We start from the raw sequence: 17,221 nt of genomic DNA on the forward strand, positions 1-17,221 counted from the left end.
CTAGAACAACTTTCACATCACACAGATTGTATCTATTATCTCCAGTCAGTGAATCGACCCACCAAAAATCATGCAATTGTCTCTGCTTTACTTTTTTTCAGAGCTGATCCCTAGTGAATCCTATACACCAACTCTTCACCTGATTGCGTATAGTGTAAATCAGAAAGGACGTTCGGAACCAACGATTCTTGAGGACATAGCGATTAATGAAGCTGAAAAAAGGACAGGTAGGTACTTCAGCAATTTTCTCCTTCTAACAAAAATATCAACTTGGTCCCGACTAACTGAGCGCCCTAGAATCAGTTTGAATCGACGAGTGAGGGGAGAGCATGGTCGCTAGTGTGCAGTGAACCTTCTATTATTAGATTTACTTTTGAGCCACCACTCTTCGCCAGTTTTCTCGACGAACTCGGGAAAGGGACTGTGAACCCAAGAAATGGACTATTTTCGAATCTCGTGTGCCGTTTCGGGCGACGAAAACGGTCAAAGGACGTTCGAGGGAAGAAAAGCTGTGTATTTATTTGCTCATTCGACAGGAAAGCAATACATAATTTGCAAGAATTCAGAGAGAAAGCGACGAACAAAATAGGTGGTAAAAGTGAATTTCGGAAGTTTGACCCCTTCTTGGTCGCTTATTGCTTACCCTAACGATCGCCATTGGTTTCTTGAATTCTGTAAGGCAGGTGACAGAACCAATTTATTCCTTTATTGGAAGCATCGGCTGTAACCTATAAGAATGTGTCTCGGGATGACATTCAAAAGGAAAAAAAATGGAACGATAGCTGGGTAGAGTGCTTAAGAGCCGTGTAAATATTGTCGAGATTTAAGGGCAGCTATCGGTGAAACGACCAGACTGGGGATGGCTTATTGGAAAATAAATTGCCACATGGGGGCTAAATTTTCAGCGATACATCGAATTATGGGCGCAAAAGCTACACGATGCAGGCAGGGAGCATGAGTTTTCCAGAATGTCTAGAAAACTCTTCAGGTGTAAAGCTATCAAAACTGTTTATTTATATTCTATAGAGGTTTTAAGATTGGTGGAACAATTGTCAGTCTTCCAGAGAAAAAAAAAATAAGTAAAATTGGAATAGCAATAGCAAGTTTTCCTGTAAGTTAGGTAAAACTCTTCAGCATATCCCATCGATGGTTTGAGGACATTTTTTTTAAAGGCAGAACGTCGAATCCTAAAACATCAAAGAATTTTTTGGAAGAGAATCATTGTTCTGAAAAATTTTCGTTTCCTTCCAATATGCTTCTTACGACGTTTTGTTCTCTCGAAGTTTTCGAATTCAACGTTTTGTCTTTGAAAAGACACGCATTAGTTTGCTTTCATTCTAATGGTCACGGTATGCTTAAGGTCCTGCACTGTTATGTTTTAATATGAAACTTCGAAGGTTCATGATCATGTTGATAGCTAATTTCATGGAGGAGCGAGAGGAAGGAACAAATAAATAAAGGTTTCTTTATCGTCAACTTAAATATTCGTTATCCTGTACAGTTTTGTGCACATTGTTGCAAATGTTTGAATTTTTAATAATAAACTTTCCTAGGTTGATCGCAACTAAAATTTTATTGCGCGCATTAACTAAGAAGTTGCAGAAGTTATCCAAATTCAATACTATGTTTTAAAAATGGCATAATTTTTTTTAATGTTTTCCATTTTGCAATGAAAAATTTAATACAATATCTTTGCTCATAGTTTACCCCCATGAAAAAATATTTGAAAAAAAACATCGACAAAATAATCCGACCATTTTAATTATAGATCTGAAGGTTTGAGAAGCTCATTTCGAATCCCAACCGTGTCATATTTTTTAACCCGTACACAGCGAATTCAAACGGATTCAAATATTTCGTTGCTTCTATACTGGAACACATATCTAGTTTCTCGAAGTGGCAAGAGAAACTCGGGAGTATTCCTGTGGCCAGAGTTATTCCGGTGGGTTTCTTAAGTCGGGTAAAAAAGAGTTATTTTTTGGGACATGAAAAGTTATATTTATCAGTTTGCAATGACAATAATTTTAATTTGAATGAATCATGAAGATTTAATATTCAAAATCTTAAATATATCGGATGTAGCCACTCGGTCTTAATGCACTGAAGCACTGACTATAGATTTGTTGGAGACTTAACCGTTTCAATTTTCGAAAATTAGAGATAACACATAATAGTTTAATAAAATGCGCTCCCATAAGCTTGGCACTGATTTTAAGAAATTGGCCATCTTATCGTAAATTTGAGACATCCAGAGGACCCCAAAATGGTAATTTTTTGGATCAATCAAATGCATGACACAAGCTTATTCAATTCGCTCGTTTCTCTAAAGATTTCTTAAAGTTTTTCTTAAAATTCCTTGATATAGTGGCCACATTATAGCCGATTCTGAAAACTATCTGTGACTTGTAATTTGCATACCTCTAGGAGCACAGAAGCACAGCACCCTTTTGAACCGACCTGACCCAGTGACTCATCGGAATAACTCCGGCCACATGAACATTTACGAGACTCTTTGGCCGCTTTTACAAAATAGTTCGTAGGTTTATTGAGGCTTAAAAATTAATTTTAGGAGATCATATTGTAGATGTGGATGCTGATACGAGTTGAAATATGTGTTTCTAAATTTAATTACTTTACTGAATGCTTTATTACATGTTTTAGGTCCTGAAACATACAAACCAACAACTTAGTTTTATTTCAAAACCTCAAATTTCAGACCTTTAGTAAACTGTTTTGATAAAATAACAACTTTGAACAAACATTTACCACAAATGTTGATAAAACAAGAAGATTCGATAGTTTTGTGATGCTCAGAACAACTTTCTATGATTTGTGAAAATGTAAAAAATTGTTCATATAGCAAATGTTATTCGGGATTTTTACTTTAAATTTTATTGTTTTTTTTTTATTGTGAGTAGTGTTTGGTCCATCGAATGTTTGCGGGAATGGGCGGTGCAATCAGGATCAATCGGGTTCGGCACGTTGTTCGCTTAGTACAGTGAAAAATTGCGAATAGCGCAAATCATGTAACTAGTGTTTGATCTTTGGATTACGCCGCATGCTCTTGATGCAGCAATCAATTGACACATGTTTGACGAACAATACGATTATCGAATAATATCGTGAATTCGTTTATGCGCATAATAATCATTGATCGCATCCTCAACCAAGGTGACTCCCAGAACCATTAATTATCCCTCAAACCCAATACTCCTACCCTGATACTTTAATGGCTACAGCATAGCGTCACGCCATTGCCGGGCGTATTGTAGAGCTCCATCTTTGTTGGTCTTGGGCAAAACTTCTCCAATTGCCCCGAACGTTTAAGGTTGACAGGTCCTCTTTCACTGCCTACAGCCAGCGTATTCGTGGTCTTCCCCGAAGCCGCCGACCTGTACCTGGTTCCCTTCTTCTTCTTTCTGGCGTTACGTCCCCACTGGAACAGAGCCTGCTTCTCAGCTTAGTGTTCTTATGAGCACTTCCACAGTTATTAACTGAGAGCTTACTATGCCAATGACCATTTTTGCATGCGTATATCGTGTGGCAGATACGAAGATACTTTATGCCCTGGGAAGTCGAGAAAATTTCCAACCCGAAAAGATCCTCGACCGGTGGGATTCGAACCCACGACCCTCAGCTTGGTCTTGCTGAATAGCTGCGCGTTTACCGCTACGGCTATCTGGGCCCCTACCTGATTCCCTGCTGAATATTATTTTCGCAATTCTTTCTTCCAACATTCGCACTAAGTGACCAGCCCACTGAAGTCTGCCGTATTTTACACGCTTGATAATATTCGCATCTTTGTACATTTAATGCAACTCGTGACTCATGCGTCTGCGCCACACACCATTTTCGAGCTTCCCAGCGAGTATTGTCCGCAGCACTTTACGCTCGAAAACACCGAAAGCTTTCCGATCTGCCTCTTCGTCCACACTTCGTGCCCGTAGAGAGCCACCTGAAGAATCAATGTTTTATACAGGGCGAATTTTGTTTGCGTTTGCAAGCTGCGGGACCTAAGCTGGTTACGTAGTCCGTAAAAGGACATATTCGCAGCCGCAACACGTCTTTTCACTCCGCGGGAAACGTCGTTGTCACATGTCACAAGTGTTCCAAGGTAAACAAATTCTTCATCAACTTCTAACACATCCCCATCAAACACTACTTCAGCACTAACACCACCAAGCCTACCTCTATCTCTACCAGCAACCATGTATTTCATTTTGGTAGAATTAATGGTCAGGCCTATCCTCGCTGTCTCCCTCTTCAGAGGCACGAATGCCTCTTCCACTGACCTGCGATCGATTCCAATTAGGTCTATATCATCCGCAAAGCCAAGGAGCATGTGCGACCTTGTGATAATAGTGCCATTTCTCTGCACGCCAGATCACTTAATAGTACCCTCGAGAGCAATTTTGAACAGTAAATTCAAAAGTGCATCTCCCTGCTTCAGCCTGTCTAACGTCACGAACGAGATTGATACCTCGTCTGCGATCCGAACACTTAATTTCGGACCATCCAGCGTAGCACGTATCAGCCTAATTAGTTTCGCCGGAAAACCATGTTCAGACATTATCTGCCACAGCTAATTTCTTTTCATTTATAAGTGGTTTCTTCACCACCGCTTAGGCCTTAAACCTGGTTTAATAGTATGGGTAAACGTGGTTTACGGCTTAAGCTAAGGTGAAGAAATCGGCCCTGAGTCGAACGCCGCCTTGAAATCAATAAACAGATGGTGAGTCTGCAAGTTATACTCCCGGAATTTATCTAGGATCATTCGCAAGATAAACATCTGGTCCGTTGTCGAACGGTCCTCACGAAAACCAGCTTGGTATTCGCCAACGAAGGACTCCTCGAGCAGTCTGTTAAAAAGGATGAATTTTGTATGCCGAATTCAGCAGGGTAATTCCTCTGTGATTGGCACACTCCAGTCTGTTCCCTTTTTTATAGATTGGGCGTATGAGACCATCCAACCATCCGGTGGGCAATTCTTCGTCCTCTCATACCTTCAGAAGTACTCAGTGGATCGACTGATAAAGCTGCTCACTTCCGTGTTTGAGAAGCTCGACCGGGATCTCGTCCGTCCCAGCAGCCTTACAGTTTTCAGCTCGCTGATAGCCTTTTTAACCTCTCCTGTGGTTGGTGGGTCCACAGCTTGATCGTCATCATCAATGTTTATCCTGTTCCTCGCTACATTTCCATTTTCACCGTTCAACAATTGCTGAAAGTGCTCCTTCCACCTGGCAGCCACCGCCGTTTTATCGGTCAGCAAATTCCCTTCTCGATCATTGCACATGGCGGGAACTGGTACGGTATTGTGCCGCGCACCATTGACCGTTGCATAGAATCTCCGCATATCATTCCGGTTCATGCTTTCTTGTGCTTTAGCTATCACACTTTCTTCGTGCTCCCTTTTCTTTCTGCGGTGGATTCGCTTTTCTTCGGCTCTCGCTGCCCTGTACCGATCTTTGTTCTATCGGGTACCGACCACAAGCATACGGCTTCTGGCGACATTCTTCATGTCTGTCACTCTTCATCGAACCAGTCGTTTCGTCTTCGTCGTTGACCAGTGCCAATCACTTCCCGCGCCGTTGTTGTCACAGCTTCGTGGATAGGGTCACAGGCTGTCGACGTCTCCAGCAACGTTGGTTCTTCCCAACTGCTCGTCTAGCTACTGGCGGAACTGTGCAGCTACCCCATCAGTCAACAAGCGTTGTATATTGAAGCGCAGCGTTCTGTCTGTTCTGGAACTCGTGACGCTGGTAACCGCGCACGAATTTTAGCCACAACTAGATAATGATCCGAGTTGATATTAGGGCCTCAGAAGGTCGTGACATCTATGACATCTGATAAATGTCGCCCATCAACCAACACGTGGTTTATTTGGGAGCAGGCATCGCCACTCGGGTGTCGCTAGGTGTGTTTGCGGATATTCTTTCGTGCGAAGTAGGTACTGCTGATTGCCATCCCTCTAGCAGCAGCGAAGGTTACTAGCCGCAGGCCATTATCATTGGTAACGGAATGGATGCTTTCTATTCCAATGACGGGTCGGAAGAAAGCTTCTTTCCCGATCTGCGCATATGCGTCGCCGATGACTATCTTGACATCTTGTTTTGGGCACTCTCCGTAGGCCTTATCCAGGCTCTCATAGAACTCGTCCTTCATGTCATCGGGCTTATCGGTCGTTGACGCATATATGTTGATCAGGCTGTAGTTGAAGAACTTGCCGTTCATTCTCAACACACAGATTCGGTCGCTTACCGGTTTCCACCGAATAATTCGCTTCATCTGCTTCCCAATCACTATGAAGCCAACTCCACGTTCTGCTCTGTCGCCACCGCTGTAGTAGATGTGGTACTTGAATGAAGTGTTGGCGATGAGGTCCACCGCTCGGAATTTGCGTTCTCCGGTTCTCGGCCAGCGTATTTCCTGGATAGCTGCCACGTTCACGCCGCACGTTTCGCAGTTCACGAGCCAGGAGCCCACCACGCACGGGTTCAGTCAAAGTTCTCACGTTCCAAGATCCAACTTTCCAATCGTTGTCCTTTATTCGTTGCCGGGTCTGTTGCCATAAATCTATCCGTTTGCTCTACTTTTGCCTTTCTTGGTTGGTGAAAAGTCTTTAATAGGCCACCTATCCAGGGTTGCGCTACCTACATCGTGCTAGAGGGGCTGCCATCTTGGTGCTGACACGATACAGCATTGTCCGTTTGTTCTTTACATGATGACCACGTCATAGCCATCACAACCATCCTCCTTTATCAGGGCTTTGAACCTGTAGCTCTGGTTCTCAATAGTTTCAAGTTCTTTGGGACATGCTACTATGGTGAGCCGTCATACGCTAGCGGTGTTACTCCTACCATGACAACTGTGGAAATGCAGTGATATATTCGGTCTCTAGTAACAATGTAGACAACCATTCCTTTCCTTTCCCAATGATCGAAGGGACATTGCTGGCGCCATTATTGACTTTTAAAATTTGAGGTCTTGATTTGTGCATATTAGCGATGGATAGCTAATCCCAAGCCCCATCCATTGAATCTCTCAGCAACTTCGATTGTTCTGATCAATTACGTAGTAGCAACTACGAATTGTACGGTCATCTATGTTCATTCTCTTGTTATTTCTTGTTATTGTTGATATTGCTTCAATAAGTTTCCAAGTCAGATTATAGAGCTTATACAAATATAATTTTTTTACATATTATGATGAAAAAAAAAACACGCTAACTAGGTAACAAACAATGTTACAATTTCGTTGCAAAGCACTAGTCGGATATCCACGTCAGCACCATCAACAGCTGCCTACCGACAGAGAAAAGACAAATCACTTTCTGTGCCATTATTGGCATTAACAAATTTAAATTTACGTTTTCACACGTTATTTGCTCACTTGCCTACTTTTACTTTCTTACGAAGTAATTGGTAATTGATGAGCATGACTGAAGCACTTTGAGCCCTAATTCATAGCCACATTTCACTTAGTAATCGTTGCGTATTCGCATACTGTGGTAGGATGAAGGGCGAGACCGCCATGATTATATAAATCACTCGTATAATAGGTACTTTGATCCAACGCAAACAAACTGATAGTGGTTCGGAAGGATGGTTCTCAGGAAACAGAAAAAAGTTACTCGATGTCAATGGGCTATAACGAACACTTGAAATAAGGTCTGCCCCAGGAATTTCTGGACTTCTGCTCGTCCATATATTGCGATTCGGCGCAGCATTTTTACAGTATCATTCATCTTGCTGAGGGAAAAGCACCACTATGAAATGGAAAAAAGGAAAAAGCTGTATTCTGTACCACACCAGAGCCAGTGAAGTTATGGTGCCTGGTTCCGTTTAACACATAGGGGTAGAAGATATCTCATCCACATCCAGAGGAAGGAATTTTTCCACTCTGTGGGAAACGGTTACCGGAAGCAGATTTTCGCTTCAGGAAACCCTATGTCGAGTGTAAAAATAAAATCCACATAAGTTCTAGCGGCTGAAGATTAACCGCAGTTATGGTGAAAACATGTGGCGTTTTCACTGCACTGCACCCTGAATGAATTTCATAGTTTGCAAACCTGAAACAGCTAGGCAAGTAGTAATGTTTCAAATAAAATAGAAATAATGAAAATAGTTAAATGGTTTGATTATGTTAATTCAAAAGTCAGGTAATAGGGAATAACGAAATGATGAAAGTGACATAAGTTTGAAGAATTGATGCCAAGAGACCAAAAAGATGCGTTCGATATCGTTTTTTTTTCGAATATTTACACCCACAGATGTTCGATTGTTTAAAGAATTGAAAAAAAGGAAAAGAAGTGCTGTTGCGACAATAAAAATAAATGGCGGTAGTTTTTGACCTTTTTATTACAAACATATTATTTTTTTCTCTATTTTTTTTCCACCGGTCAATTTGGAGTGTCTGCTCAGGTCTGAACTGGACCTTAAAATGCAGCAAAAGCTTGTCCTGGCCCGAACAGAGAGCGGGTGTAGCCTTGTCACTGAACCAACAAGAGTTGACTCCGTCTTGTTGATATGGGAAAGTAAAAAATGATGCTAATGGCCATTCTGGAGCACTCCATCGGCTCGAATAAAGCGGATGAGTGCAATGCCAACGACCATATCACGATACTTTTTCCCACTGGTTCTGCTAATGTGGCCCTGTGGAAAAGACAAACAGATGTAGATACTCTCGGTCACAGCTTACAGCTAGCTGAGTCATGAGCAAGAGGGGAACAGCTTCTGTACGAATAAGGGTTAGCGCAGCCTAAAGGGGAAGGATATTGTTTTGGATTTTTTTGTTATCTGTCTATTAAATTTACGGCAAATTAGTTTTAATGTCACAAGATTATTTCGAACGGCAGGGTTCATTTTTATTTTTTCATTCGAACAACTAACAGCAAGTCGGAAAGGGAAGTTCCGTGAAAGGTTGGATGAAGCGTATATGGGAACTGAAATGAGAAAGGTTGCACACATTTTACAATATATGTTTCGATATTTGTGGTGAACTGATATTCGGAATGTACAATCGCAAACATTGTTTTATTTTCCATCAAATAGGAACACATAGTTTAATTTCATGAGCTCAAATTTAGTAAAGTAAAAGTCGATCAGACCAGAAGTATATCATGAGTTTTAGAATTTAGGTTACATGATACACAGCTAAACTATATTGTAAATTTAAGTTTATTTTCAAGCATATATTTAAAGCATCAAAAGAAACTGAAATGTCAACGATAAATCGCTTATTTTTCAGTCAAACTTCAATTTTTTCATGTAACATTCAAGCATCTTTGGTTGAAAACTAAACGAAATGCCGTAAAAATGGATGAATTTGGTTTATTTTTACTCTATGCCTCATTTTACACTTCACTGGAATTTAAATATTTTTATCTGTGTAGGTTATACGTAAGTAATCAAATAATTAATCACCTCTTTCATTCAATTCTTTTATTCATCTGCATGTTAAAATCCTATCAATATAAAGACAGAACGTCGAATCCAAAAACGTCGAATGCCAAAACGTCAAAAGGACAAAACCTCGAAGAGACAAAACGTCAAAGAGGAATAAATAGAAGGAAACGAAGTTTCTTAGAAGAATGATTCTTTCCTGAAGAAATAAATAATTCGCCATGTGCCAAACGTTATTCATATCTCACTGATTCGATAATAAATAAGTCTGGCAAACAATGTTGAAAATTCATCCCATTCGACGTTTTGTCCCTTTCGACGTTTTGGGATTCGACTTTTTGGCTTTCGACCTTTTGCCTTGTGTTGTTTTGTCTTCCGACATTTTGTTCTTAAACTGTATAGTAATTACTAATGAAAAACAAAGGATATCTAATGTTCAAATATCAAATCAAATTATCAATAACCCTTCTCATTTTTATTTTCAACTTTTGCAGTCAGCTATTTTTACTTTTTAGGGGAAAGGTATTCAATATCGGCAGATAGAGATATGTTTGCCAAATTAAGTGTAATTGTGGTAACATTGTGCTAAAAGATTATGTAGCCGGCGGGACTTGAACCCACAATTTCCATTCTGTACACGGACGCATTACCAATTATACTACAGCTACGCTACGGTAAACTGAAGTATTTGGCTAATGCCCTTTGTAGCATCCCCAAGCCACACAATCTTGCTAGTCCAATATACCACACTTATCCCTCACCATATCTCTATCTGCCGGCATTGAATACAGCAACCACGTACCTATTCCTCAGCCGAATCGACAACCCGTGCGATCATATGGGGATGTAGGTACAATAGTGTTGCGTTTTCTCACACCGACTGTATTCAATGCCGGCAGATAGAGATATGGTGAGGGATAAGTGTGGTATATTGGACTAGCAAGATTGTGTGGCTTGGGGATGCTACAAAGGGCATTAGCCAAATACTTCAGTTTACCGTAGCGTAGCTGTAGTATAATTGGTAATGAGTCCGTGTACAGAATGGAAATTGTGGGTTCAAGTCCCGCCGGCTACATAATCTTTTAGCACAATGTTACCACAATTACACTTAATTTGGCAAACATATCTCTATCTGCCGATATTGAATACCTTTCCCCTAAAAAGTAAAATTATCAATAACTTCAAACAAAAATCGGTGCAACCTTTTATCACCTCGCAAAGTTCTTTCACTATTCAGGTTAAGTTTAAAGGATTTTTATATAAGATGCAAATGATTCATGTGTACACTAAAGTTTTTGTATAACCCGGTTTTTTCGGGGTGTTTTTTTACGCGGTACAGCCTAGAAAAATTGCGTTAATTAAAAAACAACGTTGAAAAAACCAGAGTCTAAATATTTTTTCATACAAAAAAAAATTAACTTTATGATTCGTATGGTCATTAAACGTCGAAAAACTCGACTGTTTTTGTTTCCTATTTAAATTTCCTGATTTAAAACACGCGTTATTTTTACATCGTTTTTTTTTTCAATTAACGTGATATAATAACTTCGTTTTTTTGAATTAACGCGGTTGTTTTTACGCGGGACGTTGACTAACGTAAAAAAACCTTAGTGTACTTGATTGATACAAACATCGTATTCAAAGTGAATGAAGCTAAATGTTTAATTTTATCTTATAAAAGGTAAATTATTCAATTCATCTGAAATATTGAGAGCACTATTGTGTATTTCTTTCACTACTGGACTGCGTAGTGCGACTTCATAAGTACAAAAAGGTGAATATTAGTGCGTTATTGCATCGAATCATGTTGGTGTCTTCAGTGGGGTTATTCTTTGGACTACGAGGAATATCCCCGCTGAAGACATCGACACTATTAGATGTAATCTCGCACTTTTATAAGCATTTCCGCACTTGTAAGAACTTCTGCGATAGTCCAGTGGTGAAAAAATGCGCAATAATTTGATCTTCTTCTTCTTCTTTTTCTTCTTCTTGGCATTACGTCCTCACTGAGACAAAGCCTGCTTCTAGTGTTCTTATGAGCACTTCCACAGTTATTAACTCGGGGACGGACCTGGTGTAGTGGTTAGAACACACGCCTCTCACGCCGAGGATCTGGGATCGAATCCCACCCCCGAGATAGTCACTTAAAGTGACACTAAAAGTGTGAGCCTCGTGGCCGTGCGGTTAGTGTCTTCAGGCATTCAAGCGCATCGTGTCATGGGGTGTGGGTTCGATTCCCGCTTCAGCCTTTGAAACTTTTCCTCAGGAATGTTTCTCGGCTGTGCCACTGGAGCATGCTTGTCCGTTGTCTATTGTTAAGTTACAGTCTGTGCAGCTAAATGGCTGAAGACGGTGTCCGTGTCTTTAAAATAAAATCAGTGACGACTTCCTTCGGAAAGGAAGTAAAGCCGTTGGTCCCGAAATGAACTAGCCCAGGGCTAAAAATCTCGTTAATAAAGATAGAAAAAAAAAGTTATTAACTGAGAGCTTTCTTTGCCAAAGTTGCCATTTTCGTATTCGTATATCGTGTGGCAGGTACGATGATAATCTATGCCCAAGAATGTCGAGGAAATTTCCATTACGAAAAGATCCTGGACCGACCGGGAATTGAACACAGACACCTTCAGCATGGCTTTGCTTTGTAGCAGCGGACACTAACCACTCGGCTAAGGAAGGCCCCTAAACAATTTGATCTAAACATCGTATATATGGCAAATGAAGCTTAATGTTTAATACGGAAAACCACATTTAATAAATTTAATACAATGTCTTTGCAACATCCACTAAAGCTTTGCAGATCTATCAAAGATCCTACAAGTCGACAAACAAATCTTCAATGGTTTGCATCTCAATGCATCATCACAAAATTGAGTAACGGGCATAATCTCACACATACTTGCCAACACGTTACAAGGTTGAGGTAATGTTCCTTCGAAATCAATTCCACACTAAACTCAACGAAACTGTTTGATCCCCCACAACGATTCTGAAGGCACTATTATCCCCCATTTAGCTACTTGACTGAAGCGTATTCTCATCTTTCAACCATTCAGAGTGTCCACCCATGGACAAAAAACCATCCGAAAAGTTTTTCGTCTCTACTTTATTCATGGCGATTCGTTTCAGTACTCCTCCCAAACCTTGCTCTTCGTTGATCTTGTCAAGAAAAGTTTCCACCCTTCATAGTCCGAGACGCATTAAGCCCAAATTGGATGTTACGTATCTATTTTGTCGCATTTTTGTGATGACATCAGGGTGGGGCGTCTCTTCCATGCTGATAGAAAAGCTGTCCGATGGGACACTGTTTCGGACCAAATTTGTTTACATCATTAGCAAAGTGAGTGCGAACTTTGACCTACCGCGTATTTGTCCCACATCACGATAATATGCCAAAGCTGATTAGAGCTAAATCCGCTTTGAGTGAATTACAATCAAGAAATAGCGTTGGATTTTGTGATCATTATTTTCCAATAAATAAATATACAATCCATGGCGTGATTGATTTATTTTTCGCTAATATTTTAACGTTTTCAAGCGTCATGCGAATGCAAAAACTTTTACGAAGAAAGCTCTCAGTTAATAACTGCGGAAGTGCTAATTGAACACAAAGCTGAGAAGTAGGCTCTGTCCCAGTGAGGACGTAATACCAAGAAGATGAAGCTCTCAGTACACGATGTCAAATATTTGACTGGGATTAACCAGCGGTCCAAACATTTTATTTTTCGAGAAAACACATATGGCCAAATAGGGAACCACTATAGCCATAACTGGTATACTTTCCCTACTAACTTAACATTTCTAATGTTTTACAAGAAAAGCTTTCCAGGTTAACTAGTTTACTGGTCTAGGGCTCGTCAATGAACCGCATAGCGAAATTGTATCTTAATTTGTCACATTTTTTTTATTATAACAAATCTTTGAGCTGTAAAAAAAAAAAGAAATCCGATTTTAGTACTATACCATTTAATTCTCCTAGAGTTTGTATCCTTTGACAGATATGCGTATTAAGACCTCAAGTGTTAGTCCATCTTCAGTGTTGTGTACTAGATTTATCTTAGAAGTCGTAAAATAATGTTCAATTTGAAAGAAATCAAACGCGCACACCATTTCTTATTCTCAATCGAGGAGATTTAATGCAAAACATGATTTTCGTTACTCAGAGAAAATTTATGCAACTTCTAATATCATCATTATTTATTTCACGAATCTTAGGTTGAATATAATTGGTCCATGCTATTAATATTTTAATGTTTTAATTTTTATATGCTTCTTTACTACAAAAACATACTCCATCTTATATTCTACATCAATAACAGACGTATTTAACGTAAACCAACCCAAATCATTTACAACGTCGCAACTTCCATCTTTATGCTAGCCATCACAATCCAAACGGTTAGCTATCACAACTAGCAAGATAAACCTGTGTCATTTTAAACGTTTTCGTCTCAAAATGACCATTACTCTGCAGCACCCAGGAAAAATAAACACGTTGAGACGAGCGTACTGGCAAAGGCAGAAAAATTGCCCTAAGTTGCAGTGTGAGAGCCGGGAAGTTTTATGTCTGTTAGAATTGTTTCTTTCCTGCCTGGAAATGGCTCCCCATTTTGCAATTAAAAAGTTTAGTTTTTATAGACTCCACCAGGCAAGCACTCGGTATACGTGAACGTACAGAGTGCTGTTTGGAAGGATGTGCAATGTGCTTGTGTGTGACACTTCGATGGGAATTTGGGACCGAACTGCCATCAGATTAAGATACATGACAGAGCTTAAACTTTGACACTTTTTGAGATATCGGCGTGCTTAAAAGCATCATTAGTAATTCATGTGAATGACAGCTGGGGATCGTTATCACGACAACTTTTAGAGGTTTTTTGTTGGTTCAAAATAAACATCACTGTACATCATGACCGAGAAGATTAGTTTTGAATGTGGATATTTATTTTCTTAAATTTATTTCAGGTCCAATCCATGTTACGTAAATTTATCGTTGACTTTTCGCATGCAGTACAGTAAATATAATTGATAATAATTTCGCGTTGCAAAACAGGAGGTATTTAATTCATTCCCAAGCCCGTCCTTTTCTCATACATCCTTATTGTTATATATCTCTATCTTTCTGCACCATCCTTAAAAATAACATCAAATAAACAGGGCCGTTATCACTCTATAATTATTAAGGTTAGCGTAATCGCACACTAAATCACTAAAGGTGAAGATAAATCGAAGCCAAAACACAAATTTTGATCAAGTTTTCGGTTCGAACGGATGTTCGGTTCTCCAGATTTGTGCTTTCGAAAATATGGGATTTGGTTTCCATGCTCGGCTATCCAGATTTGTGCTCTTGAAAGCTTGAGATTTGGCTTCTATTCATCTTCACCTTAAATCACTACAATATGTGTTTGCATCGATGAATTGATAGCTCAAATTGCATGGATTGTAAAACGGCATTCTTGATGGCGACTTCTGGTTGGTAGAATTCAGTATTCAGTTAGACCCAATCAATTTGGGTTATCTTCTCATCAATCCCGTTCAAAAACGAGTTCTTTTTGATACTCATTAACAGGAAGATGCCATCTTGGGTTTTAAAAAATTCAACTAAATTGAAAACCAGAAAAAAACAAATATTATTCTTTCAGAATTTTTCCTGGAATTTCTGCAGGAATAACATCGAACGCAACCTTAATAATTGTGCTTTAAGTTCTTACCAAGGTTCTTTCAATACATACTAGGAATTTCTTAGGACTTCTTCATGTGTTTGTTAAAGGATTCTACTTAAGCCACCTTCGTATTTCGGCATAGAATTCCTAAAAAAATCTTCAAGTGAAAGCTTGATCAACATTTAAACTAAGAATTCCCTAGGAAATATTTCAGGATTTGCAAGAATTACTCAAAGGTGTATTTTGAAAAATTTTTTCTTAGAATTGTTAGAATTTTCCGTAAGATGTTTTTCTAACAAACTATATCAGGATTTTTTTCCGGTTACCTTACCTTACCAGTCAGGCTAAGGCCGTAGGAGATGTCTCCATTCGACTCGGTCCATGGCTGCCTGTCGCCAGCCACGCATTCTGCGAAGGGTCCGCAGATCGTCCTCAACTTGATCGACCCATCTTGCTCGCTGCGCACCACGTCGTCTTGTCTTGCCAGTCGGATTGTTTTCAAGAACCATTTCACTGGGTTGTTATCCGACATTCTGGTGACATGCCCGGCCCACCGCAGCCTCCCAATTTTTGCGAGGTGGACGATGGTTGGTTCTCCCAGCAGCTGGTGTAATTCATGGTTCATTCGCCTTCTCCACGTTCCGTCTTCCATCTGCACTCTGCCGTAGATGGTCCGCAACACCTTCCGTTCGAAAACACCAAGGGTTAACAAACGATCATCTGCACATAGGGTCTATGTTTCGTGCCCATAGAGGAGTACCGGTCTAATCAGCGTCTTGTAGATGGTTAACTTCGAGCGATGGCGAACTTTGCTCGATCGGAGCGTTCTGCGGAGTCCAAAGTAGGCACGATTTCCAGCAACGATGCGTCTCGGGATTTCTCTCGTAGTGTCGTTGTCGGCGGTCACCAGTAAGCCCAAGTACACGAATTCTTCGACAACCTCGATTTCATAACCGTCAATATGAAATCGAGGTGGAGGCGTGCCGTGTCTTCTCTTGAGCCCCTCGCTATCATGTTCTTTGTCTTCGACACATTGAAGTTCAGTCCGATTCGCCTAGCTTCAGCCCTTAGCCCGATGTACGTATCCGCCATCGTCTCAAAGTTGCGTGCAACAATATCAATGTCGTTGGCGAAACAAAGTAACTGAACGGTCTTTCTGCAGATCGTGCCACTCGTGCCTATCCCCGCTCTTCTTATCACACCCTCTAATGCAATATTGAACAGTAAACAGGAAAGGCCATCATCTTGCCGTAACCCTCTGCGAGATTCGAAGGGACTCGAGAGTGTCCCTGATACTAGGACTACGCACATCACTCGCTCCATCGACACCTTGATCAATCTTATCAGTTTGTTCGGGAAACCGTATTCGTGCATAATCTGCCATAGCTGTTCTCGATCGATTATATCATAGGCCGATCTAAAATCGATGAATAAATGATGTGTGGGTACATTGTATTCGCGGCGAATATGTGGTCCGTTGTTGCTCGTTCGCCCATAAATCCTGCCTGATATTGCCCAACGAATTTTCTAGCAATTGGTGATAGACGGCGACATAGAATTTGGGAGAGTACCTTTTAGGCGGCGCTCAAAATAGTGATCGCACGATGATTGGCGCAATCCAACTTGTCGCCCTTTTTGTAGATGGGACATACGACACCTTCCATTCACTTCTCCGGCACTACTTCCTCCTCCCGAATCTTGGAAATAACCAAGTGCAGCGCTCTTGCCAGTGCATCACCACCGTATTTTAGCAACTCTCTCGGTAGTTGGTACACTCCAGCGGATTTGTTGTTTTTCAACAATCTTCGTTTCTACCTCTTGGAGCTTTTTTGAGCGTGGTGTTCTGTTTGATCTTTCGACCTTGACGCTTGCTCCTGCGGGGGCGTGTGACGAGGGCAGGATCGAACATGTCGCGCGTCGGTCGAGTAGTGAAATGAAAAAGCGCCGCGGATCGTTAGTAGTTTATGATCTACTGATCGAGTCGCTTGCTCTTGCATGGGCGAGTGATGAACACTTGTATGGGATACAATGCGTTTATCGAATTATATCGCGAATCCGATTAGGCGTGATTATATTATGGATCGCATCACCATCCATTGGTGACTCCTAAATCTTTACCTTATACCACTAACCCAATATCCTTTCCATGACAACTGTGGA

At 40.5% G+C, this 17,221-nt stretch overlaps 1 protein-coding gene across 2 annotated transcripts in view; it reads left to right on the plus strand.

Moving 5' to 3' along the window:
- The window catches only part of LOC5569913 (serine-rich adhesin for platelets), a 1,178,520-nt gene that overhangs the window by 1,111,138 nt on the left and 50,161 nt on the right, over positions 1 to 17,221 (plus strand). For both annotated transcript variants that reach the window (XM_021852955.1, XM_021852960.1), the window contains exon 15: positions 102 to 227. In XM_021852955.1, the coding sequence (XP_021708647.1) occupies positions 102 to 227 (126 nt within the window). The remainder of the gene's footprint in view (positions 1 to 101; positions 228 to 17,221) is intronic.

The sequence above is a fragment of the Aedes aegypti genome, chromosome 1 (assembly GCF_002204515.2).
Source record: "Aedes aegypti strain LVP_AGWG chromosome 1, AaegL5.0 Primary Assembly, whole genome shotgun sequence".
Lineage (NCBI taxonomy): Eukaryota > Metazoa > Arthropoda > Insecta > Diptera > Culicidae > Aedes > Aedes aegypti.